Below are 26,829 nucleotides of genomic sequence, written 5' to 3' on the forward strand. Positions count from 1 at the left end.
AATTACGAGTTAAGAAATTAAAAATAACTATTTTTAAATCTTGGCCTACAAAAGAATTGGCACACGATTGCATTTAGAATTGTTATTTGTTGCTTACTGACTGGGCTTATAAAAGCACGTTTCACTCCAGTACCAACTTTTTGAGGAGCTGTTCTCGCGCTGTCTGACAGGTGATAGGCCATTCCACTCTTCAAACTAGGCTCTGTATTCTGTGCACATGTGATAAGATACATGACAAGTAACGGAAATACACAAGCCAATTTATTTCCACTAAATTATGACAGGCTTTTTGTAGTTAACCGTTAACATCCCTACTGGCAGCATTAATATTCACATCAGGTCTGACTGCACCATTTTCCCCCTCATTCTTGCAGGTCAATGGAGAATGTGGGCAAGACTTATGTTCTCATCAATAAGACCTTGAAGTATTTTTATTTAATTTGGTTAAGGATTTCTCTGCTTCTTGGACAGGTAGCTCCTCACAAACACCTATTTGTACAGTTTATATCCGGCCAGTTTTAGACAGGCTGTAGAGTGCAGACAGTCACAGTGGGGAGTCTGCTCTCTCACCTGGTTGAACTTGAACTTGAAGCCCAGGATGTGGCAGAGGGTGAGGGGTTCACACATGTAGGACTTGATGAGGGGCAGGAAGAACTCGTCTTGGTCAGAGCGACACTCGTACACCTCCAGGATGATGTCCAGAACGCGGTTGGGGTCCAGGTTGAAGCATCCTGCAGGGTGGAGAGGGGGTAAGGGTGTACAGATGACATTGAGTAACTTGGGTACAAAATAAGGCAATGTGTAATGTAACCCCCATTTGGGAGTCTTAAATGGAGAGTCGTCTTTAAAAATAAATAAAAATAGTAAGGTCCCATACAACAATTCAATCCTCAATTTAAAAACTGTAAAAAGCACTTCTGCCAAACTTATAATTTCCATTACTTTCTTGGTTGGTCACAGAAATTATACATACCCGTCACCGAAAAAGCAGCGAGACTAAGAGTGCAACAAGGACCCGCTGCTTCTTGGCGGTGGAGAACGTGATGAAAAAGACTAGGGGTTTCATACCTATTAGGGACTTGATGCTCTCTAGGACGATGTGGCTGGTGATGTTGCCTGAGAGGTCTTGGCCCAGCTCAGTGATCAGCTTGGCATAGCCCTCATTCTCTTCCCTCAGCAAGTTGAATTTCTGCTGCTTGTAACTGTAAGGGGACAGAGTGCAAAACAATATGTAGGAGGCCAACCACTCACTATTAGATAAACAACTTCAAACTTTAGGCCCAAGCGTGAATGCAAGTGAAATGATCATTTGTGTTTCTAGTGTATTATAGGGTAATAGAACCCTATACAGCCTGAATAACCATGTTTTGCAGCAAGGTAAAATGATGTAATTTCTCTACATTCTGTGCTGACATTACATTTGGCATTCATGGCAGAGCTCACATCCTATAGGGTAAATGGTCACATATCAAATGCTACAGCCACAGGCTGCGAGGTGGATAGCCCAGGGTTGGAGATGTAACTTTGGGTTAACAGCACATTCAGCCCTGACCTGGGAATAACAGTAGCTTACTCTAGTTCTGGCTACTTGGTCAGATCATTCAATTTATTACATTGTTGCCCTTTTCACACCGACCATTACATGATAAAAATAAAAATAAATAAAAAATGACATGAAAATGAGTCACTGCTCCACTTACAATAGTTTGGTCTTGATTTTTACGATTTTTTGGTTGAACTGATGAGCTTGCTTTATGAGTCCCAGGGACTCCAGGGTCTCTGGGTCCAGTCTCTCCTTCAGGATGGCATCTGGCACAAAGAACTGAAGAGAGGGCAGGACAAAACAAACAAGTGTTATATAAACAGTCCCTCCAGGATTCTGCGGTCACAAACATTCCCAGCATATTGTGCAAGGGCTTGCAAATTTGACCAATCACTGCACTATTCCAACATAAAACAGTCTAATGCAATATTATCACAAACTGACCCATAACACAGTACAAAAACAGGGCTCACAATTTAAACCAATAAGCGCACATTTACCGAGCCACGCGTCAAACCTTTTTCCTCAGCGCATTTTAGCAACAAATTGGACAACAATCACTGCACATTGCCATGCAAAATGCCAGAATTGCCACAGCAAAATCAAGCATTTTTGACAGCAATAATAACAAAAACTCCTTGTGAAATCCTGGAGGGGCTGTATAAAGATTAGTAAATAGATCTTATATGGTTATGAACAGGGGTGAAAGTAGATTTAATTTCTTACCAGTACAGGACACCAAAGCGCACACACAAATTGATTTTTTGTATAGCCTAGGTGTAATCATAGAATTACATACAGAATCCCTATTCATTTCATATGATCTCAGTGGGCCAAGGCCTAGTAAAGATATGCCATAACACTTTTAACATGCATTACCTTTTAACATAGAGGGCATGTGGGTTTCAACTTTGGGGAAGCTAATTTTCACAATAAACATTTATAATAAAGCATTCCATGCATCCTCGCATTTGCAGACTTATGTAAGTTAGCCTACTATTCCTAATGTGATAGCTTAAATAATGGCTCCATTCTAATTAACACTAACTCCATCACTGTTGGCAAAAAAAATATTTCAATGCAGCGCGAAGGGGTGTAGAGTAGGCCTATCAGATACATGTCTTGTTGGCCTTTTATAAACACATTTCATGCAATTCTACTACACTTTATATTAATTCGGAAAGTATTCAGACCCCTTCCCTTATCCACATTTTGTTACATTACAGCCTTATTCTATCTACACACAATACCCCATAATGACAAGGCGAAAACAGGTTTACACATTTTTGCAAATGTGTAAAAAAATTACAGAAATACCCTATTTGCATAAATATTCTGACCCTTTGCTATGAGACTCAAAATTGAGCTCAGGTACATCCCGTTTCCATTGATCATCCTTTAGATGTTTCTACAACTTGATTGGAGTCCACCTGTGGTAAATTCAATTGATTGGACATGATTTGGAAAGGCACACACCTGTCTATATAAAAAAGGTCCAACAGTTGACAGTGCATGTCAGAGCAAAAACCAAGCCATGATGTCAAAGGAATTGTCCGTAGAGCTCAGAGACAGGATTGTGTCGAGGCACAGATCTGGGGAAGGGTACCAAAAATTGTCTGCAACATTGAAGGTCCCCAAGAACACAGTTGACTCCCTCATTCTTAAATGGAAGAAGTTTGGAACCACCAAGAGTCTTCCTAGAGCTGGCCCCTCGGCCAAACTGAGCAATCGGGGAAGAAGGGCCTTGGTCAGGGAGGTGGCCAAGAACCCGATGGTCACTCTTACTGAGCTCCAGAGTTCCTCTGTGGAGATGGAAGAAACTTCCAGAAAGACAACCATCTCTGCAGCACTCTGCCAATCAGGCCTTTATGGTAGTGGCCAGATGGAAGCCACTCCTCAGTAAAAGGCAGCCCGCTTGGCACCTAAAGGACTCTCAGACCATGAGAAACAAGATTCTCTGGTCTAATGAAGCCAAGATAGAGCTCTTTGGCCTGAAGCGTCACATCTGGCACTATCCATAAGGTGAAGCATGGTGGGGTGGCAGCATCATGCTGTGGGGATGTTTTTCAGTTGCAGGGACTGGGAGACCAGTCAAGACAGAGGGAAAGATGAACGGATAAAAGTAGAGATCCTTGATGAAGACCTGCTCCAGAGCTCTCAGGACCTCAGACTAGGGCGAAGGTTCACCTTCCAACTGAACAATGTCCCTAAGCACACAGCCAAAACAACGCAGGAGTGGCTTCGGGACAAGTCTCTGACCTTCACCGGTTTGGGCAGAGCCCCGACTTTAACCTAATCTAACATCTTTGGAGAGACCTGAAAATAGCTGTGCAGCGATGCTCCCCATACAACCTGACACAGCTTGAGAGGATCTGCAGGGAAGAATAGGAAAACAAAAAGTCCACACAAAGTTGTGCCAAGCTTGTAGTGTCATACCCAAGACTGGAGGCTGTAATCACTGCCAAAATGTGCTTCAACAAAGTACTGAGTAAAGTAAAGTAAAGTAACTTAAGTAAATATGATTTTTTATATTATAAATTTGCACACAAAAAAAAATCTAAAAACCGTTTTTTGCTTGTTCATTATGGGGTAGTGTGTAGATTGATGTGGATAAAAAAAACTATAAAACATTTTAGAGTAAGGCTGTAACGTAACAAAATTTGGAAAAAGTCCAGGGATCAGAATACTTTCTGAATTCACTGTTTTAGCAGAATCTTATTACGACAAATGATTAGGTAGCCTACTCTGCTGACACCTGACAGATCAATAAAAACAATGTTGTCTGATCCATATAAAAAGGCCTACAAAAAAAAGGTGAGACACAAATACAATATGACATCTATCTAACCTAGAGGAGGAAATTGTCCAAAAACAACCAAAAGTGTTACTGATCCAATGATAAAGATAGTGAATATGTTCACTCACCAGGGATATGGCTGATGTTCTCCACTGGTGCCAATAAAATAGGCTACTTACTGTTCGCTCAATTAAGCTAAGAAGAAAAAAAGTTATATAAAACAAGCTAACGATCCTCTGCGGCCAAATCATTCTTTCTGGTGTAGCTGCCCATTTTGAATGATTTTATTTATTTCTGTATAGACAGGCGTAAGCTAATAAGCCTATATAATTTGGGCAATTTAATTACATTTACATTAGGGAAAGCTTCCCCTAGCTTTATGGACATGTCGCCTATGCCTTTTAATGCGGCATAAACAACCAGTCATGATGTTTTCATCCGATTGTTTGACAATGACTTAACAAAGAGCTCCTGCAGGCTACCCGTGCACATTCATCCACTCACAAAATAATTCCAGCATCCACACCCAACAGTGCACTGTGCAGCCGCAATTTGATGAATGGAAAGTGCTATCCGTTACAAAACACCTACGTGTACTGTAATTACATTCTGTGAAGGCCTACATGTGTAGCCTGAATTGACGAGATGCAGGGTTGCATAACCGGGTGGAAGCCGGCTAGTGATGGCTATTTAACAGTCTGATGGCTTTATGATAGTCTCTCGGTCCCAGCTTTGATGCACCTGTACTGACGTCGCCTTCAGGATGATAGCGGGGGAACAGGTCGTGGCTCAGGTGGTTGATGTCCTTCATGATCTTTTTGGCCTTCCTGAGACATCAAGTGCTGCAGGTGTCCTGGAGGGCAGGCAGTGTGCCCCTAGTGATACGTTGGGCAGAACACACCACTCTCTGGAGAGCCCTTTAGTTGCGGGCGGTGCAGTTGCTGTACCAGGCGATGATACAGCCTGACAGGATGCTCTCAATTGTGCATCTGTGACAATGTATGAGGGTTTTAGGTGCCAAGCCAAATTTCTTTAGCTTCCTGAGGTTGAAGAGGCGCTTTTGCGCCTTCTTCACCACACTGTCTGTGTGGGTGGACCATTTCAGATTGTTGGTGATGTGTACACAGAAGAACTTGGAAGCTTTCCACCATCTCCACTGCAGTCCCGTCGATGTGGATAGTGGCGTGCTCACTCTGCCGTTTCCTGAAGTCCATGATCAGCTCCTTTGTTTTGTTGACGTTGAGTGAGGTTATTTTCCTGGCACCACTCTCCCAGGGCCCTCACCTCCTCCCCTGTAGGCTGTCTCATCATTGTTGGTAAAGCAGGCCTCCTACTGATGTGTTGTCTGTGAACTTGATGATTGAGTTAGACGCGTGCGTAGTCATGGGTGAACAGGGAGTACAGGAGGGGGTTGAGTACACACCCTTGTGGGGCCCTGTGCTGAGGATCAGCGAAGTGGAGGTGTTGTTTCCTACCTTCACCACCTGGGGGCGGCCGTCAGGAAATCCAGGACCCAGTCCACCTGGGGCGGCAGGTAGCCTCGTGGTTAAGAGCATTGGGCCAGTAACCGATAGGTTGGTGGATCGAATCCCGGAGCTGACTAGGTACAAATCTGTCGTTCTGCCCCTGAACAAGGCAGTTAACCCACTGTTCCTAGGCTGTTATTGTAAATAAGAATTTGTTCTTAACTGACTTGCCTGGTTAAATAAATAAATAAATACAATTTACAAAAAGTTGCACAGGGCGGGGTTCAGACCCAGGGCCCTGAGCTATGGTGTTGAATGCTGAGCTATAGTCAATGAACAGCATTCTTACATAGGTATTCCTCTTGTCCAGATGGGATAGTGCAGTGCGATGGCAATTGCATCGACTGTGGATCTATTGGGGCGGTAAGCAAATTGAAGTTGGTCTAGAGTGCCGGGTAAGGTAAAGGTGATATGATCCTTGACTAGTCTCAAAGCACTTCATGATGACAGAAGTGAATGCTACGGGGTGATAGTCATTTAGTTCAGTTACCTTTGCTTTCTTGGGTACGGTAACAATGCTGGACATCTTGAAGCAACTGGGGACAGCAGACTGGGATAGGGAGAGATTGAATATGTCGGTATTCACGCCAGCCAGCTGGTCTGCACGTGCTCTGAGGACGCTGCTAGGGATGCAGTCTGGGCCGGCAGCCTTGCGAGGGTTAACACGCTTAAATGTCTTACTCACGTCGGCCACGGAGAAGGAGAGTCCACAGTCCTTGGTAGTGGGCCGCGTTGGTGGCACTGTATTATCCTCAAAGCGGGCGAAGAGCGTTTAGCTTGTCCAGAAGCAAGACGTCGGTGTCCGCGATGTGTCTGGTTTTTCCTTTGTAGTCCGTGATTGTCTGTAGAGCCTGCCACATACGTCTCGTGTCTGAGCCATTGAATTGCGACTCCACTTTGTCTCTGTACTGACGTTTTGCCTCTGATTGCCTTATGGAGGGAATAAGTACACTGTTTGTATTAGGCCATATTCCCAGTCACATTGCCATGGTTAAATGCGGTGGTTCGCGCTTTCAGTCTGCCATTTATCCATGGTGTCTGGTTTGGGTAGGTTTCAATAGTGACAATGGGTACAACATCTACAATACACTTCCTGATGAACTCAGTCACTGTATCCATGTATTAGTCAATGTTATTCTCAGAGGCTACACGAAACATATCCCAGAATGCGTGTAAAAGCCTATTGTTTTTTGGCATTTTGTGTTAATTGTGATAGGCTCACGTTTTACCAGTACGATGTAGCCCCACTATTTATTTGGCATGAACGCCGTACCGGACCAGCTTACTTTCACCCCTGGTTATAAATGACAGAAAATTTAACATGTGTGAAGAGAATCAAATGTCACTATAATATTCTAAATTAAGAGCCAATAGCATAAAAAAAAGTTTGTATTCAAGCTTGACACTCAAATACTGTGTGTTTTGCTTAGCAGTAGGAAATACAGACAAAGGCTGAGTTTTCCATGATCAATACCGCCACCTAGTGAAAGTTGACATCTCATGAGAATGTATTTTTGTTCATTGCAATAACTTGAAACACACTTACCAGACACGCTCCCACTAGCTGGGTGTAATGGTCACGTTTGTTTTTTTCCTCTAAAGAGCTGGTCTCTATGTCTGTCAAAATAATGATTGAAATATTACAATATCATAACTGTAATTAGGCAACACATTTAGGCATTAGATTGCAAATGGCTGTCACAATATGCCCAAACTGAAGTCATACCCACCTAGTATACTGAAAACATCTGCTAAAATGGATGGCATGTCATCCCGCAGATCCTGGAAATAAAGAAATCAGAAGCATTCAAAACAGGCATAAAAAAGGTAAATTCTTAATGACTTTTGTTTGCTGATACAGAAGTTCCAGAAGTGGTGATTAGCTTTCTTCACAAGCAAAGCACACCGTTTCAGTCTGAAATGAATGAATAGGCAGAAGAGGACTGTTTTATTATGGCGCAGCTGCAAGTGTACCTTCTCTGCATGTTCCTAATGATAGCGTCTGTGCCTGTATTCGTAACATTACAAAAATTCCACATTCCAGGGAACACAGGAAAAACTTGGAGACTCAATGAGTTGTCACATTACTCTATCAACTTGAACACCTGCTAAAGGAACCGCCGATTAGGATTGTGTCTTTTTCTCCCTCTTAAAAATAACCAGAAATTAAGAACTAAATACACATCACTCCTCAATGGCAGATACTGCACTAGTCAATGTTTTCACTAAAAGGACTCTCCTATATGACACAAAACCCTCATTTCGTTATTGCACTAACGCATGGAAGATTTTATGGGATGAAAGACATTGCAGAGAATGAGGACTTCAAAAGGACCATACATACCATCATGTCACAGAGGACGCTAGCAGAAAGGTCTAGCTTGAAGTTCCCCTGTATGACATGCCAGCAGAGTTCATACAAAGCTGCCTGTATATCTAGAGAATAAAGAGAAGAGGCAAACAGGCAGAGAATTACTCTCAATACAATGTATCAGTATAACCCCCTTTTCACAAACGGACAACCAAAGAGCTGTTGAGGCATAAGCTCACTATGATGCTATATGAACATTAGATGAGACCCCACATAGCGAGACCCCATCATTGAATGAATATTACCTTAAATACCTTGAATAACTTCATGTTGCAAAGACTCAATTGTTGCAAAACTAACATGTATACTGTTCTTTCAAAGAGCACAGATGGGTACTTTCATTTGAGCTTACCTTTTATTGTGCTGTCATGATTTGTTTTGTATGCAAGATTCTTACATAGTTGTACACTGAAAAGAAGGGGAAAGGTGATTTAGTATATATTATCTAGTTTATTTTCAGTGATTTGTAAATAGTTTTCCAAATGATCATAGAACAGTTAGTGTGCTGTAGTATGTGTACATAATTTGTACAGTACATGTTGCAGACATGCAAGATCAGCCTGATGTCTACCCCCAATATTATACTGTAACTTTTTGTTTGAGTACACCATTCTGAGCATTTTTGCTATGAGACTTTAAAACATAGTAAAAAACTGTAACTTCCAGTTACTAGAGAGCTTGATGACTAAATTCTTATCAATGCCAACTGTTGCCAATTATTTAAATCAGCAGAAATCACCCCCATACTACCAAATTCAGGTGACGACATGTTTTCAATTCTAGCTAGCTAGTTATGGTAATTATTAGGGTAGCTAACTAGTCCCTGATAGAAAATGTCTAGACTGTGATAGCTGCCTGGGAACCATGCATTAAGTAAAAATAAAACATAGGACAATACATGCATGGCTATTCTAGACAAAGTGGCTAACGTTAACTACCTAGCTAATGTTTTCGTGTAGCAAGAGTCAGGTGGTGGTACCATTAGCTTGCTAGGAACGACACCTGCTCGTCGAACATACTCTAAAATCACGGCCATTAATATAGAGTTGGTCCCCCCTTTGCTGCTATAAACAGCCTCCACTCTTCTGGGAAGGCTTTCCACTAGATGTTGGAACATTGCTGCAGGGACTTAATCCATTGAGGCACAAGAGCATACGTGAGGTCAGGCACTGATGTTGGCTGATTAGGCCTCGCTTGCAGTCTGCGTTCCAATTCATCTCAAAGGTGTTCGATAGAATCGAGGACTGGCCTGGACAGATTCCTGACAAGTTATTCTACACCGATCTCAACAATCCAGTTCTCTATGGACCTCGAATTGTGCACGGGGGCATTATCATGCTGAAAAAGGAAAGGGCCTTCCCAACAGTGGCGGTTCAAGACCATTTCAACAGGGCCAAGCTGGGGCCAGTTGTACTGTTAGAGGGGCCAGTTACATTAGACATTGTTGTCATATCGTTTTCTTCACTGCATTGCAGGCATTAGTTATGTAAAAATTATTTCATACTCCACATTTAGGGGGGCCACAAGGGGGACCAAAATTTGTGTCACAGAACCGCTAGTGCTTCCCAAACTGTTGCCACAAAGTTGGAAGCACAGAATCGTCTAGAACATCATTGTATGCTGGAGTATTAAGATTTCCCTTCACTGGAACTAAATGGCCTAGCCAGAACCATGGAAAACAGTCTCCTCCACCAAACTATACAGTTGGCACTACACATTGACATTCAGCTAGCGTTCTCCTGGCATCCGCCAAACCCAGATTCATCCATCGGACTGCCAGATAGTGAAGCATGATTCATCACTCCAGAGAAAGCATTTCCACTGCTCCAGAATCCAATGAGGGCGAGCTTCACACAACTCCAGCCAACTCTTGGCATTGCGCATGGTGATCTTAGGCTTGTGTGCGGCTACACGTCCATGAAAACCCATTTCATGAAGCTCCCGACGAATAGTCATTGTGCTGAAATTGCTTCCAGGGCAGGTTGGAACTCTGGAATGAGTGTTGCAACCGAGGACAGACGATGTTTTACGAGCTTCGGCGCTCGGCGGTCCCATTCTGAGCTTTTGTAGTCTACCACTTCAAGGCTGTGCCGTTGTTGCTCCTCAACATTTCCACTTCACAACATCAGCACTTCCAGTTGACCAGGGCAGAAATTTGAGGAACTGACTTTTGAAAGTCAATGAGCTCTTCAGTAAGGCCATTCTACTGCCAATGTTTGTCTATGGAGATTGCATGGCTGTGTGCTCGATTGTATACACCTGTCAGCAACGGGTGTGGCTGAAACAGCCGAATCGACAAGTTTGAAGCGATGTCCACATTCTGTTGGCCATGTAGTGCATGTGAGCGAAAACCGCATGTTGTGATGCACATGCATGCAATACTAGTATTAGTTAGCTAACTCACTGTTCACTAAGTCAACTTGCCAACTAGATAGGTATATAGGTAGCTAGCTAATTATAGTAGGTAGCTACTAACGTTAGTTAGAACGCACAGGGTCAACCATCAGGCTAGCCTGCATCAATAATAGCTGACTAGTTAGTTAGTCCACTGCACTGGCTTTCAGGGCTAAGCTAACTAGCTAGCTGCCTCGGAGGACAGACGGACTCAAAAGTTAGTTAGGTAGCTAGTTAGCATCTAATGGCCCGGGCCAGTGTTGCAGTACATGGATTGTACAAACGCTTTACCAAATTATTACTTCAAACAACATTATTGAACTGTAGCCAACTTTATCTTGCTATTATGAAATAGTTAGCACGCTAGGTTGGCTAATTCACGTCGCGAGTTAGCCCGGTCGTGTACAGGATAACTATGGGAACCGGTTGCATGGCTCAACAACCCTAATGGAAAATGAAATACCAAGACATTCGTCTTCACAATTGAACAATATAATACAACTTACAACTCATGTTTTCCAGATTTTTCCCAGTTTTTGATCCAATCAGCAGGGATGATACGTGTCGCCATCTTCCCCCTCAATACCACACATAGCCCGGATGTTTAGCTGAACGCACAATAATGAAAACTAGTGCATCGTGGGACGCCGAGTCAATTTGAGGTCTTCCAGTCAGTTTACCACAAATAAACGTTGGAAGCCTAAAATTACAACGCTACAATAATTAACGTTTATGATTTTATGTAGATTAGTGTAAAGATAATCAATTATGTTGTACAGAGCCACTGGGTTTTAGGCTTGCTTAAGCGTCTCTATCACTTCAAGTCGTCAGAGCATGTATTCAGTACATGATGGTCATGTGATGCTAGGAGCCTCTCAATTTCAGTTTATTAACAGTATTCAGGCAAATTCATGGCAGAGGTGAGCACAAAGCATTTAAAGGTAAACTCCAGTTTACCCACTTGTCAATTTAACCCATTGCCTGTCATGTCTCTTGGGATGATTTGTGTGTGGGCGTTTGTGCATCCATAGAATTCTCACAACACATTATCCACAACCCCATTACTGTAACAGTGGCTTCTTTGGCTTCCTTGTGCTTTAAAAAGACCCACATTCACCCGTTAGTGGTCTACATGATCACCATCCCATTAATGACATCATTGTAGCAACCCCTGACACGGGTGATTCAAACTAGTCACACAACCAGTGACTATACTACACTCTATCCCATAGACATTTCATTTCAGTGTAATAGGTCTACTAAATACTGGTAACACTTCATTCAAATCATCACACAATTGCAGGGGTTTATTTTGTTCAAAAAGTTACTGGTCTCGAGACATAAATACAAACCATAAATGGAACAGTGGACTTTGTAAATAGAATAAAAAAACAGTTTCATATACATTTGAATATATATATATATATATATATATATGTGTATGTGTATACATACACATTTAGACATATGCACACACTTTCAGCAGTTCAATGCAAGGACAACAGAAAGGTAAATATCAAAATGACAGTATGAAGCCTACATAAAATTTAAGCAAAACAACTATGCATTCAAATGATTTTTTTTTTATTTGTCTAACATTGCTACAATGTAAATAATGAAAAATATACAATTCTCCGGTTTGTAGTTTTGTATTTAGATATAACATTTTAGCTTTTGAAAATGGAGAGGCTGTGTTTTAAGCTGTTGTGGCTGTATAAAACTATAATTTACAATATTCATGATTACAATTTTATTCTTCCAGAAAAGCTTGTTGGGAATCTGCAAACCAAAGTACATAGAGGTAAAGAAAAGTTATTAAAACAAAAATCCTTAGAAAAGACAAACAAAACATTTACCATTTAAATATAAATACAAAGGTAAATTATTATGCATAACTGCACATTAGTTAGGAGGTTAATTTAAACCAGTTTACATTCTATTGAACCTTTTCCTAAATTAGACTTCAAATGAACTAAAACTGAGCAAATATAAAATGAGCACCGATTCACAATATATTACACATTTTTATAATTGTATAATATATAATTATATATTATGATACCATAATAGCTAACCCAAACTCTTAAATGTGGTATTTTAGAAACATTCTATAACAAGCTCTCTTACAGACAACACAGTGGTACAACAGAGAATATTTTGACCAATCTTTTATACAAACCCTCTGCACACTATACTTTTGTACCACTCTTCAAAAGCCACACAGCATTCAAAATCATCAAACCTTTAAAAGTGATTCAGAATTTAAACTAAGCTTGTCAATGGGTCAAAGGGCATTATCAGTTCACCAAGAGGTCTCACCTATAACATTGGAAAAAATAAAAACTGCAGGCCACATCCATTGTTACACACCAGAAATTCCATTACAAAGGTTCATTTCCGTACTCTATAGGAGTATTAACATGATTATAAAGTACTGATTTACATCTGATTGTCATTACAAAATACCTATAAATCAAAGTATTCTATAAGTTATAAAAGCAGGACAGACAAACCTCTAAAAATAATGACACAGAGAGAATTCTGAGAACCCTGTATTTCATATTTGCGGTAAGGCCTTCCAACAATATGAAGACATTTCACATTTTCTCCTACTGTATATGTTTTAATATATGGCTACATGTCATGCCAGATTTTATATTTTAAAAGTATGTCAGCAACTATGTATTTACATGAGACAAAAACATGCCCATTGATCGACAAAATAAAAGGTGAAATTCAAACATGATGACGAATGTGCAACCATTGATGCCTTATAAGCAAATAGTCCCATGAGATTCTTTTAAAACAATTCTCTACAGAGAATACTTCTCGTCATCAAAACTTTTTCGGTAACAACACAGTATCCTCTTCACGCAGATCTACCATAATCAGCTTAGAACATTGAAACATTGAGGACCTAAAAAGAAAGAAAATACTGCGTTTAAATGTTTAGTTACTTGCTGTATAATATGGAAAAGAATTAGAGAATATAAGTATAGCCTTCCCATATGCATACGAAAGACATTAACTAGGTATCTGGACTTCACGTCAGCACTGCCACTGTTAATCATATCATTTGTTGTGTGTGATCTTTAACAATGTAGATATCACTGTACTCTCAATGACAAACCAATACCCACCGAATCATCCATGATCGAAGAAGGATCAAAGTAGTCTGGCTTCAGCTCTGATCTCTCTCTGCGATTTTTAGATGGTGGCTAAATAATAAACAGCAAAGTAAGAAAGAAGAGACACCAAGGCAGTAATATTCATAAATGCACAACTTGTGAGAAAATAAACATCTTTGAGTGTATTTTACCAGATCAATATCCATAGTGTCAAAATCCATGCCCTCGTTGAGATCTTCCAAACGGTCCTCTGATGACATCATTACATCCTCTACTATTGGCTCCTCATCATCCTCCATGAGTCCTGAACCGCGGCGGCTAGATGGTCAAAGACATGGCCACAAATTACTATATACATTACACATGTGGCAGCAAATGACAGTAAGTACTACACTGGGGTTGAAACACCACTGTGGTCTGGAAGAGAAGTGCAGTCTTACATTGCATTCTGCATGTGGCTCCTCATCTTGGCATACTGCATGCTGACTCGCTCCTGCTGCTGCCGGGCCTCTGCCTGCTGTCTCTGGGCTAGCATCCAGGTCACCTGGGTACTGAAAACAGAGTCACACACATTAATACAGACAGTCATACTTATTCAAACAAGAGGCGAACTACAGAGGTTTCATTGAAGATACCATTCATTGTGATAACATTGCATACGTAGCTAAGTAACATTACATTATAGATTTTTACATTTTAGTTCTTTAGCTGACGCTCTTATCCAGAGCGACTTAGGGTTAAGTGCCTTGCTCAAGGGCATACTGACAGATTTTTCACCTAGTCGGCTCAGGCATTCGAACCAGCAAGTTTTCATTTACTGGGCCAAAGCTCTTAACCACTAGGCTACCTGCCACCCTACAATGGATGGCCAAAGATACTCATGAAAATCAAAAGGTGTTGAGCCATAGAAAGGTGTTCCGTACTTGTAATCCATGGGGGTCTGATGGTGGTGCTGTTGGGGGGGCAGCTGTTGGTGCTGCTGCTCTGATGTCATAGCATAGACACCCATGTAGCTCTCCTCTGGCCTCATTTTCTTGGGGTCCCTCAGCACAGTGGAGGTTAGATGTGGCGAGGGCATCATCACTGGCGTCTGCACGTTCTGCTCCTGGTTCATCCACACTGCGTCTGTGCTGCAGCTGCTACTCTCCTCTGCTGCAATAGCAAGGGTTTCATAGGGTTGTTATACAGTGAGCAGACCACTCGCTGCTCAGTTAGAGACATCTTCGCATATTGGCTTTTTAGAAAGCCAACATCAGATAACATCTAGCAAACACTCAATTCATTCATGTCTAATCTTCATTCGGCAAGTTATTTCCCCAAGTGAAAATCTAATCGCACAAAGCAGGTGGCATATTCTGGAACACAATTTGTTGTGTACACAGTGTACAAAACATTAGGAACACCTGCTTTTTACATGTCATAGACTGATCAGGTGAAAGCTATGATCCCTTATTGATATCACTTGTTAAATCCACTTCAAATCAGTGTAGATGAAGGGGAGGAGACAGATAAAATAAGAATTTTTAAGACTTGAGACAATTGAGATATGGATTGTGTGTGCCATTCAGAGGGTGAATGGGCAAGACAAAATATTTAAGTGCCTTTGAACAGGGTATGGTAGTTGGTGCCAGGCGCACCGGTCGGGGTCAAGAACTGCAACTCTGCTGGGTTTTTCACGCTCAACAGTTTCCTGTGTGTATCAAGAATGGTCCACCCCCCAAAGGACATCCAGCAACCTTGTCACAACTGTTGGAAGCATTGGAGTTAACATGGGTCAGCAGCCTTGTGGAATGCTTTCGACACCTTGTAGTCCATGCTTCTACAAATTGAGACTGTTTTGGGGGCAAAAGGGAATGCAACTCAATATTAGGAAGGTGTTCGTAATGTTTTGTATACTCAGTGTATATCATAACACTAAACATTGAGCTTTCAGGTTTAACACCAGCGTGTCACAGTATGTTGCCCATGCTGTTCTGTGGCTCGGTGTCGGCCCCTCACCTTCAGGCAGTTTCCTCTTTCCGGTGCTGGCTGGCTTGGCCTTCTTGGTCCTGATGCTGGAACTTCGGCTGCTGTAGCCGCTGATGACAGACATGGTGTCGTCGTCCCCTCCGGCCTGCAGGGAGTTCCTGTAGGAGATGAGGGGCAGCCAGCAGTCCTCTCGCTGCAGGGCCATCTGGAAGGTCATGAACCGCTCCAGGTAGAGGTGACTGCAGGGGACAGAGGACCACAAATCAACATCCATGATCTAGTGTAGCTGTGGTCTGTCTGGCTAAGGATAATACAGTCACTAATGATTTGACTGCACATAGGACTACGTATAACAGTTTCCTCTGACTTACACAGTCTTCTTGTCCTGACGGAGAAGTTTGGAGGAAAACTCGCTGAGAATGTCCAGGAAGGCAAGGTTGAGAGGAGGGTTTCCCTCTCCCTGGGGACTGGGCTCCTTGAAGGCAAACTCGATTCCATCCCTGCAGCAAGTGTAGCACAAAACAAAATGTTTAGGAAGGAATGGATTGAAGTATTGAGCTGTAAATACTTTAACAGTTCTGGGAGGTTGAGAAGCCTCAAATAGAAGCATGCCTGCAGAGCTGTTAAACCTTTATGTATTGATTCCTACACAGAGGATGAGTTTCACATTTGCTGCAGGCTTACTTGTGTAACATGGCGATAGCCTCTCTGGTCTTCAGCTGATCCAGGCCAAAGGTCAACGAGAAACGTCGGGCCAGTTCTTTAATGCCGCAGAAGGACGACGACGAGCGGTCAAAGTTGCAGCCGAGGTCAGATAACATCTCATTGAAAAGCTAAAAAGAGAAAAGTGTTGCAACTTTTAAAAAACAATCATCAAAACCACTCACATTGTCACAAAATTAAGACAATACTTTAACTGAATGTTAATTTCACCATAGCTCTTACCTGCTGCAAACTCAGAATGAGGGTCTTGGCACACTGGATCTTGTCAATTTGTCTTGTTTTACTCATCGTTTCCTTGATGATATCCCCATAGTCATTGTAGTACTAGAGAGAAAAACACAAATTTCATTGATTAGGAATAGCACAACATGACATTTCTCTTTTAAAAGGTCTAAATATGGTTGGAGGCCAGACATACCCTCATGTACTGCTTGAAGATATCAGCTCCAGTGTTCATCTCCACTACATTGTAAATTATCAGTTTGCAGTACGCTGCCAGCAGGTTACGTCTCTTGTGTAAAGCCTCAATTTTACTGGCTTCATCATCTTGCTGCCCATCTGATAAAATTAAGAACACTGAGGTAACCACTTGCAAAACTTTACCATTCCTGTCTCCATATAATGTGTTCGCTTTAACTCAGAAACAGCTCTGGTGTTTTAACTTGTGTGTGCACTATTCACCATTCTCAGCCGTCTCCTTGTGTTTTGACTAGCTGCCAGGTGGGCTGTGTGGATGTTTAGCCTGTGCTGTGTGTGTGTGTGGGGGGGGTTACTGTCTGCCAGTGGGCTGTGTGGATGTTTAGCCTGTGCTGTGTGTGGGGGGGTTACTGTCTGCCAGTGGGCTGTGTGGATGTTTAGCCTGTGCTGTGTGTGTGTGTGGGGGGGGTTACTGTCTGCCAGTGGGCTGTGTCTGACCTGTGCTGTTGTTGTCATCGTCCTGGTCGATAAAGACGTGGTCCAGGATGAAGTTGAGCAGCTCGGCCTGTAGGGGGGAGTCTGGCGTGTAGATCAGAGCCTCCAGCTGCTCCCGGCCCGACGACACGATCTGGTGGCTGAAGATCATCAGGGCGTCACACAGGATGGTGAAGGCCTGGAACACAGTCAGTCAATCAATCACACAACACCCGTCCACGTCAACAGCCGTCACACAGTGCTTTACAGTAATCCAGGAAAATAGAACAGAGCAGCAACTCCTCAGCACTCACTTAACAGTGACCACACAGCTACACAGTCAGGGAACAGACCGACATGACGTAGGACAACCCACCTGCTCTTTGACAGTGGTGTTGACACTGGTGAGGTAGCGTTGACACATCAGACAGAAGGCCCTCATCTGCTTCCTCAGGGTGACCATGTTCCCCTGGAAACCAACACATTTTTTCAGTTTTCACTACTCACTATTTACTCAGTAAACCACATTCATTTTACAGACAAAACTTGTAACTCTGCCACCCAGGGGTGTATAGTCACAACCATTGGTAGACACTGGATAGTCATTAGTCACTGATAACAACAGTGTGTGTACCTTTGTGGAGCTGCCCTCTGAGACCTTGGCTAGGTGCCACAGAATGATGTAGTGTGTGCACTGCATCGCATGAACTACAATCTGGGAAAAAGAGAGTATTACAAGGTCAGTGATAGTAAACAGTGGAGATGAATGTCAAACATTTCAGGGGTAGGTGGGTTTGAGGGGATAACGGTTATGGTTTAGGTACCTGCTCAGGCATATCTCCATTCTGAAGTCCTGTGTTTAGTAGCTTATAGTTGCTGGTGAACAGGTCCCATTTAGAGAGGTCATGTGCACTGAAGAGGAGAGAGAAAGACAGAATCTAGTTAGATAAGGAGTTATGATTTATCTACCGTTCATTGGCAAATGTTTGGATTACACATTACTTGTTTAATCTTGCTCAAGGCCTTACTTGTGGAAAGCAGTGATCCTCTTTAGTGTGGACAGAACCTGGTAGGCATCATCCTCATCTGGTTCCTCACCCTGAAACAACAGAGAACTAGGTTGTGAAATCCTACACAGCCACGTATCACTCAATTTACAGTCCCGGTTTCAATTAACACCAATCTGAGTACTACCCTAGAATACTCGTTTTTCTTTGACAAATAATCTACAAAGATTAAAGACAGGCAATGTCCTTATGCATTGCCAAATCTGCCATAGAAGTTCTCAATCTGACAGACAGACTGCTCAGTCTCTAAGCTACTCAGCCAGCTAAACATAGAATTAAATAGAATCCAATAGACATTTTATGTGTCTCTATGCATCTGAGCCCACCTCCAGCAGGAAGTCCTCCAGGAGTCTGTTGAACTTGTCCACCAACTCGTCCAGTAGCTGAGACCTGGCGATGTCCACCCTGTTGAAGATGGTGAACTCCTCATTGCAGAGAGCGTGGTAGGTCATGGAGCACGCCTCCAGCACGTCAGTCTCTGTGTGCTTCTCCACCACCTCCCTGATCTGACGCAGCAACGAGTCCAAGTGCTGCACACAAACAGAGGACAAAGGGATGCGAGGTCTCAAACTATATTCTGCCACAATGGCCGTGTGAACAATTGACTGTTAACAATCTAAGGTACGGTAGGATTAGTTGAGGTCCAGGAATATCAGATGATTCACAAACCTTTTCCAATCGACCAGTGGTGTAGATTTCCAGGTCAAAGAACTGCGGTAGCTGCAGTAAGTTGGTCACCTTCTCAGCATCAACGGAGTACTGTGAGGGTAAGATGGAGAGGGTGAGGGGAGCTACAACAACAGACCTAGCGTTGAGTAATACTGCATCATTCTGGCAGTCCCAGGGGTTGAGTTATATATAGAAGCTGTGTATAGACTATAAAAAGTGACAGTCATGTACACAACTTGATAACTGACCTTGGCCAACAACAGAGGCAACGCCACAGCAAAGATCTCAGTGATTCTCGTCCGGTCATCCAGCTGGGTTTTCTTTTCTTTCGCTGTCAGGACCTAGGAAGATTTTCAGAAGAGCACAATCACGTCACAGTCATGACAATGGCTTACCTAGAAAAACTTCCAAAAGGACTAATTTAAGGTAAAAGGGAGTTAGAGCACTCAACAAAAAAAGGCAGAACCGTCAGTCACCTGTTAGCATCCTGTACAATGGATTAAAGTGAGCAAAAAGTAATCAATCTCTGACTTTTTTGTTGAGTGCTCCATCTCCTTTTTACCTCAAATTAGTAGTTTTGGAAGTTTTTCTTAGTAAGCCATTCTCGTGATTTTTGTCAGTTGTTGTTGAACACCCCTCCTATCCTTTGTTTGCTAAAGCGCAACGGCCCACCTGAACTCACATTACAATAATGTTATATGAAAGGTTTTTATAAAACCTCATATCTGAGTCAATGTTCAAACATGCCTTCTGAGAATAAAGCCTTGAGAGCTCACTAGTACTGGAGTTGACCGCTGAGGGGCTTACATTGGAAAATGCCAAGCAGCACTCACCCTCTTCCCAGTGCCTCTGCCCACTGGAGGGTGGCACTCACAGGCCTGGCGGATGGCACACAGCATGATCTCTATCAGGGCAGTCTCCTGGTGGTCTGTCAGGGCTGGACAGGACAAAACATGTTGAGACATGACTGTGTGTGTGTGTGTGTGTGTGTGTGTGTGTGTGTGTGTGTGTGTGTGTGTGTGTGTGTGTGTGTGTGTGTTGCTCCTCCTTACCTTCCTCCCCTGGCATAGCCTCATCCAGCAGCAGGCTGATCATGCTCTCCCAGTCTTTGAGCAGCTCCCCTGCACACTCCCACAGGCTGTCCACCAGGTAGGCCCCGTGCTCATGGAGCTGCAAACATTCAGAGGTTATCACAACAAACACGTCACTAGTCACTTTACCCCTACCTATATGTACATAGCTACTTCAACTACCTTGTACCCCTGCACATTGACATGATACGGGTGCTCCCTGTATATAGCCATGTTATTCACTGTGTATTTATTTGTCGAGTCACTAATGTATCTCTATTTTTGTTATCATTAACTCTTCATTGTTGGGAAAGGGTCCGTAAGTAATCATTTCACAGTTAGTCTACACATGTTGTTTACGAAACATAACAATTTAAAATGTGATTTTGATTTGTGCCCCAAGTAGGTCACTTCACACAGAGACAGACTCTTCATGGAGCCTGAACACACCTCACTCTCCAGGAAGAAGAAGACGGTGGTCTTGATGAGGTTCCCGTTGAGGCTCTGCCTGCCCCTCCTGGGCATCCCTTCCTCCTCTGGACCTCGATGGCTGAAGAGCCTATGGATATGGCAACATTGAGGTAAGGTTAAATGCGGCTGGATAATTCCAAAAATATATATCGGTTTCTCAGCCTTAAGGCATTACCAACCCAAATAGGGCTTTAATCACAATTTCATAAGAGTATTTTTCAGCTTCCACCACAGCTTTAGAGAGCCAGTGTGAGACCTACTTCTTATAGAGGAATTCTCCTGCAGCCACAGCCACAGGTCGATGGGCAGAGTAGACCAGATGGTAGACACTCTCACAGTCCTCTGCTGTCAGGACCTCATCACTGCTACTGCAAGGTGACAACACACAGGTCTGTAAGGTCTCATCGGCGAAGGGTCAGGAATGCATGGAGGGCTGGACACTAATATGTGGGCTAACGTTGTGAAGGATGAGCAATTATAGACATTATTTGTAGACAAGGTTACTCACTGCAAGACAAGAGTCAGAAGTTTTATGGCTTGCACTGCAACATCATACTCCTTATCCAGAGCCATCGACACAATGCGGTCCTGTCAATGACAGTAAAGTCAACATCTGGCCAACCATGATGTGTGTATGTTATGTACAGGATTTCCCAGTCAGCGGTGTGATGGGGGAGCGTCTGACCTACCTTGAAGCGGCTGGTGAAAAGCTCCAGTCGAGTGTTGAGCTCCCGGTTATAGTACAGGCCCTGGAGCGCAGTCAGACACCTGAGACGCACTTCTCCTTGCTGCAGTCACAGGGAGGACAATGTTCAAACCACAACGTTCAAACCTCAATGCTGTAGCTTTTCAACTCTGATAATATAACTACTGTTGAAACGCACAGTAAATGACTACCCGCAACATGCTTTACAACTCCCACAAATGTGATTTGACATATTGCATGGCTCACCTTGTCATGCATGGTCCATCCAACATACTTCAGATAACTGTCATTGAGAAAAGCATCGCTGTACATCTTCATCCATACCCCAATCTCCTCAATGCAGATTGCCCGGACTTCAGCTATGGCATCGCTGATAAACAGAAATGTCCAGATTTATTCACAGCCCCCATTACCCTCAATGATCAAATCAATTATTTGATATCTTACGGTAGGGCAGTAAACATTGATTTCATTAGAAAGGCTTAAGTGGTACAGTCAGAGGCAGTTCTACTTAGATCAGATATCAGTGCACCATGGTGTGCCATGATGAGCTGTTCTGCCTTAGCAACCGTTGCTGCCTGTTGTTTAGCACAAGAGGGCACCCCAAAGCCTTGGAATAGCTCAGTGAAAGACCAGCCTGCACATCTCACAACTGCTGTAAGCCTTCCATGCATCTGAAGTCTCTCTCAATGTCAGTACCTGAAGTTGGTTTTCACACAGTGATCAAACTCTCTGACATCAAGTGAATGCACCCACAGTTCTCTTTTTAGACCTCTCTTTAAAAATCTACTACAAAAATACCACTCATAATACCCACCATAAAACAATACTGAATTTAAAAAAAAACACATAATCCATTACAGTTGTAATTTAATTAATTGTTCTGTACGTAGAAAGATGACAAGTTGCAATACATACCGATATCTGTGAACAAACACTCCTTTAAAAATCGCATTCATCATGTTTTCAATTTCGTCTTGATTTTCTTGAAGCTGAAAAGAGGAGACGTTTCAAATTGAAAATGCTTTTTACATATCTAATGGAAAAAAGTGGAGGGCGCACAACCAACGCGAGTCGAGGGGCAACCAAAAAACTAAATTATAATTGAAAAGGCGCAACGCTCACTCACCATTAAAAACATATTTTATTTAAACAACTATTTAAAAGTTTGACGTTACGGACTTCATCGATGGCCTTCATCAGAAATTGGTTGTCAAGCTTTTAGTTGTTTAAATAAAATAATGTTTTAAAATGTTGAGCGAGCGCTGTGCCTTTTCCTTTTCAAAAATGTAATTTCTAAATGGTCAGTTTTGAATTGTTAGGACCAGGTAAGATTACCCCTCCCTACAACAGCCGTAGGGAATAAACGGTTGAGACACCAGAAGAACCCACTCACCTCTTTACGCTTCTGTAACAGGAGCTCTAGCCTATCATTGGCCCTCTTGGCCATGACCTTGTTCCTCTCTGCCTCATACTGCCTCTGAGTGTTGTCCATGTTGATGCTCAGGTTCAGAGCCACGTTCACCAAGGCTGTCATCAATTTCATGGCTGGTAGAGACAACGACTCACTTGAGTGACATCTACTAATTAATAAGGCACTATTTATGCAGACCTGCCATCAAATCAAGGTATATTCAACAGGCCTACATATAGACACACAGTGTAGCCCTCATAAAAGATAGCACTAAAATACATCAAGCTAGTAGTTTAACAGTGGTTTAACTACACTCTTCCTCAACTGCCCAGAGTCTCTATTGTGTTAGTACTGACCTGCCAGTGTGCTGGTGTGTCTGAAGGCTCGGACCTGCGAGTCAGACAGGCCCGTGAGCAACGAGATGACTGTGTCCATCATGTACTCGTCATAGATGATGCTGTACTGACACTGCCGCACCAGCACCCCGATAAACTCACAGAAGCTCGACTTGAACTTCTTCCACAGTGGCCCTGCCATGGTTAACGGGTAGTCCCCGCTGTCCTATTTGACAACAGAGAGAAAGCGGGAATAATGTTTAAATATACGCTATAGACAGAGAGGCATAAATAACGATGTACAGTAAGTGTACAATCAGAAAGTACCTCGTCAAATTCCTCTGTCATCTTCCTGATGATCTCAGAGTTTTGCATGTGTCTGAACATCTCTGCACTGACAGCACCTGTAGCAAAACAAAACATAACAACAACAAATCTTAGCTTGTTTAATCATCACAAGTAATGGATGCTAAATTATTTAGAAAAGTCCTTCACAGCAGATTGTATTCTATTCAATACACTCTGGGAGCCTTCACAGCAGATTGTATTCTATTCAACAATTCTATTCAATACACTGGGAGCCTTCACAGCAGATTGTATTCTATTCAATACACTCTGGGAGCCTTCACAGCAGATTGTATTCTATTCAATACACTCTGGGAGCCTTCACAGCAGATTGTATTCTATTCAATACACTCTGGGAGCCTTCACAGCAGATTGTATTCTATTCAACAATTCTATTCAATACACTCTGGGAGCCTTCACAGCAGATTGTATTCTATTCAATACACTCTGGGAGCCTTCACAGCAGATTGTATTCTATTCAATACACTCTGGGAGACTTCACAGCAGATTGTATTCTATTCAACAATTCTATTCAATACACTCTGGGAGCCTACCTTTACAACCGGAGCACTGGATGAAAAAGTTGATCAAGTCCAGGAGTGCAATGTCTCGATCATTCTTGTAAGACTCAATCCAGTCATCAACGATGGACTAAAAGAAAAAACACCAATTAGCCATCACTTATATATGAAAATACTACTATCAACAACATGCATTGAGAGTGACTTGTTTATTACCCTATCCTTCTAATTAAATAACCAACCTGTGTGGCACTCTTCCCCATCTTCACCACCTCGAACAGGGTCATGCTCTCCATCCCATTCTCCTGGTGGTGGCCATTCACCCCGCCAAGGCCAGTACCCTTCGCTCCACCACCCTTCCCCTTCTCTCCAGGGGCTTTCTTCCCCTTCCTTCCACCCTACAACAGACAGGAATACCGTGTAAGTGTACATTGTGTGTGCACAAATGTAAAGTAGTAGGAGACCATATCCATTTTATTATGGATGTCTTGTGTTGATAGAGGATTTTACAAGCAAGTCTCACCTTTCCTTTCCCAAGCTTTGCATTCTTGACATCAGGGTCCTCAACGTCTGTGTCAGAGGATAACTGTGTATCGGTCTCTCTGTTCAGAAAACAAAAATAAGTTATTTTAACAATACACACAGAACTAGTTTGAAGGTCTATCTATGCAATTCAAAGTGTATGTCCTCTGTATCTTCACGGTTTGCTAAAAAAAATAAGGTAATACAATTTGCATGTTACTTTACACATCTAAGTTATACTTACTGAGGAAACTGAAACTCTGTGTGCAACTCTTGTGCTGCTATCATTTCTTTAACATTTTCTGGACCCACTCTAGTAAGTATGGACTTCTCAGGATCCACCAAAATGTAGACTAATACAACCTAGAACATATGAAAAGAAAGGTCAAACTTTCAAAAGGACAAAGGCCCTCCAAAGATGGTATTATGCCTATGTATAACTTGGTTGGTTGATGGTTGATGTGTAACAAGTATCATTGATTAACAGTATAAATAACAAGTGAGGATAACCAATTCCGTTTGCACACTCGGCAGTTTACAATTGACTGCTGAAGACATAGATGTATTCATTAGTCTCATTCCGTTGCAAAACGTTTGGTCTGTTGCTAACCGTTTTGCAACGGAAACCGTTCACGCCAAACAGAAAATTATTTGCAACGAAAACGACAGGTTTTTATTGGACAACTGTAGGTAGGTGCCTTTCGTTTGTGTCCGTCAGGTTCCTTTAGTAAACGGTTTCCGTTGGAAAACGTTTTGCAACAGACGAATGAACACACCTTCCAGATGTAGCTTACTACTGTTACCTGGGAAAATAAAATAACATGACACTAGACGTAGAACCAGAAGACAACAGCACACTTTAAAAAATGGAAATAAGGGGGGAAAAAATCTGTTATGAAGCCAGCAACAATTATTCACGAGAAAGCTAGCTAAACGAGATAGCTAATGTTAGGCCATTCGGAAAGCTGAGTCAGCAAACTTCTTTACGAATGAGAATCACGAACTAAATAACACCTCGTCGGCTTCAAACAAAGAAACAAAAAAATCCCTACATTATGAGGACTAACGTTACTCCAGGGCTGCAACAGACGTTCTTAAACTACTCCATCTTTGTTCATTGGTTGATGTCGGCGAATGGAAGGTTGGCTAGTAAAGTAGCTATGCATTCTGCGGCTGTCAGACAATGTAGTAACTGTAAAACAATTAAACAAAACCAAGAAGTATGCAACTCTAACGACATGTAAGAAAAATAACTGCCATTCAGTTAACTACACACATTTTCAATATAGCTAACGTTACTCCAAAAACAAGCTATTCTTGATAGGGTACAATCCTCTTCCGTGTAAACAATGTTTGACGTCCTCCATCTTTGCCAGCTAGCTGGCTACCATTACTGTAGTTAACTAACGTTAGTTGGCTATCTTATGGTTAACTAAGAGACGGTTTAGCTATAAACAAACACTCGCATGATGTGTTACGGTGATCGCAAGACGATTTAGGTAACGATTCCGACATAAATCAGGCAAAGTCGCTGCACAGATCATGGTGATGGAGCTAAATAACTTAGCTACCATGTACTAGCGTGCTAATATATAACGTTACAGTCAAGGGACACGTCAATATGGTTTGATGATTAAGTTAACTGCTAGCTAGTTAATTTGCGACACAACCGCTACTTAAAAATAATCCCAGTTCCTTATTGTATCTAGCTAACATTAATTGTCCTAGCTACATATAGGTAATAACTTGCTAGTTTATTCAACATTACTAGCAACACAGCTAGCTCCAAGACTGTTATCCGCCATTTTACAGCTTACCTCGTTGTTTGATTCAAATACTGTAATCAACCATAAAAATAATCCAGATGTTTCTGAAATTGTCTCGCTGGAACGTTTATTAATTTTTAAATATATAATTGGCTATTTACCACTCTCTTAAATGTAGATTTGGTCAATCTGATTCCTGAGCTATGGCTATTATTTTTCTCTGCTAGTTAGCTAGCTAGCATGGCTCAGTTTGTTGTCGATGGATTCTTGTCGTCGATGGCGCACCACCTGTCGGTGAAATTGAACAGTACACTTGCCAGCAACTCATTTTAATACAAAACTAATAGGACATGGACATAAGACTGTTGTTGATGATACAAAATACATGTAGCCTGGTGTCATAGACTAGACGTAAAATATTAAACGTAAATACATGCACCCTCAAATCTGTATAAAATTGTAATGACCTGGCTAGATCATAAAGGAACAATTGTTCAGACAGAGGCTTGAGTGAAAAGAAGGAAGCCCGTGTTTAAAAAAAAATCCACTCCAAATCATCAATTCTGTTTGCAACAAGACCATTAAAAAGATTCACTATGCCA

At 42.2% G+C, this 26,829-nt stretch overlaps 2 protein-coding genes across 8 annotated transcripts in view; both read right to left on the minus strand.

The window, feature by feature from the left end:
• Window positions 1-11,426, minus strand: part of LOC106567846 (THO complex subunit 2) — a 72,800-nt gene extending 61,374 nt beyond the window's left edge. For all 4 annotated transcript variants that reach the window (XR_006758365.1, XR_006758364.1, XM_014137650.2 and 1 more), the window contains exons 1-8: window positions 11,138-11,426; window positions 8,590-8,645; window positions 8,211-8,302; window positions 7,597-7,648; window positions 7,413-7,483; window positions 1,701-1,822; window positions 1,069-1,202; window positions 571-731 (exon numbers count right to left, since the gene is read on the minus strand). Coding sequence is in view for 2 of the 4 variants with exons in the window: in XM_014137650.2 (XP_013993125.1) it covers window positions 571-731; window positions 1,069-1,202; window positions 1,701-1,822; window positions 7,413-7,483; window positions 7,597-7,648; window positions 8,211-8,302; window positions 8,590-8,645; window positions 11,138-11,202 (753 nt within the window). In the remaining 2 variants the exon portion in view is untranslated. The remainder of the gene's footprint in view (window positions 1-570; window positions 732-1,068; window positions 1,203-1,700; window positions 1,823-7,412; window positions 7,484-7,596; window positions 7,649-8,210; window positions 8,303-8,589; window positions 8,646-11,137) is intronic.
• Window positions 11,427-11,911: 485 nt separating this feature from the next.
• Window positions 11,912-26,540, minus strand: LOC106567847 (cohesin subunit SA-2). Of its 4 annotated transcripts, none has more exons than XM_014137651.2 (34): window positions 26,279-26,540; window positions 24,706-24,824; window positions 24,463-24,541; window positions 24,182-24,337; window positions 23,973-24,069; window positions 23,401-23,477; window positions 23,095-23,299; window positions 22,721-22,872; window positions 22,243-22,316; window positions 21,571-21,694; window positions 21,308-21,406; window positions 21,127-21,206; window positions 20,879-20,986; window positions 20,598-20,706; window positions 20,130-20,247; window positions 19,911-20,014; window positions 19,326-19,418; window positions 19,078-19,167; window positions 18,735-18,938; window positions 18,370-18,440; window positions 18,166-18,253; window positions 17,976-18,056; window positions 17,718-17,810; window positions 17,366-17,540; window positions 16,869-17,008; window positions 16,673-16,774; window positions 16,412-16,560; window positions 16,099-16,227; window positions 15,758-15,966; window positions 14,683-14,911; window positions 14,200-14,310; window positions 13,951-14,077; window positions 13,772-13,849; window positions 11,912-13,548 (listed from the first exon to the last, which is right to left on the minus strand). In XM_014137651.2, the coding sequence occupies exons 2-34, from the start codon at window positions 24,747-24,749 to the stop codon at window positions 13,525-13,527; spliced, it is 3,819 nt and encodes a 1,272-aa protein (XP_013993126.1). In that variant the 5' UTR covers window positions 24,750-24,824; window positions 26,279-26,540; the 3' UTR covers window positions 11,912-13,524. The 4 variants fall into 4 exon arrangements, with proteins under 4 accessions (XP_013993126.1, XP_013993129.1, XP_013993128.1 ...); XM_014137654.2 differs by having other exon boundaries at window positions 26,389-26,534; XM_014137653.2 differs by lacking the exon at window positions 26,279-26,540 and adding an exon at window positions 25,514-26,271.
• Between the last annotated feature and the right edge of the window lie 289 nt (window positions 26,541-26,829).

This window comes from Salmo salar, chromosome ssa13 (genome assembly GCF_905237065.1).
Source record: "Salmo salar chromosome ssa13, Ssal_v3.1, whole genome shotgun sequence".
NCBI lineage: Eukaryota > Metazoa > Chordata > Actinopteri > Salmoniformes > Salmonidae > Salmo > Salmo salar.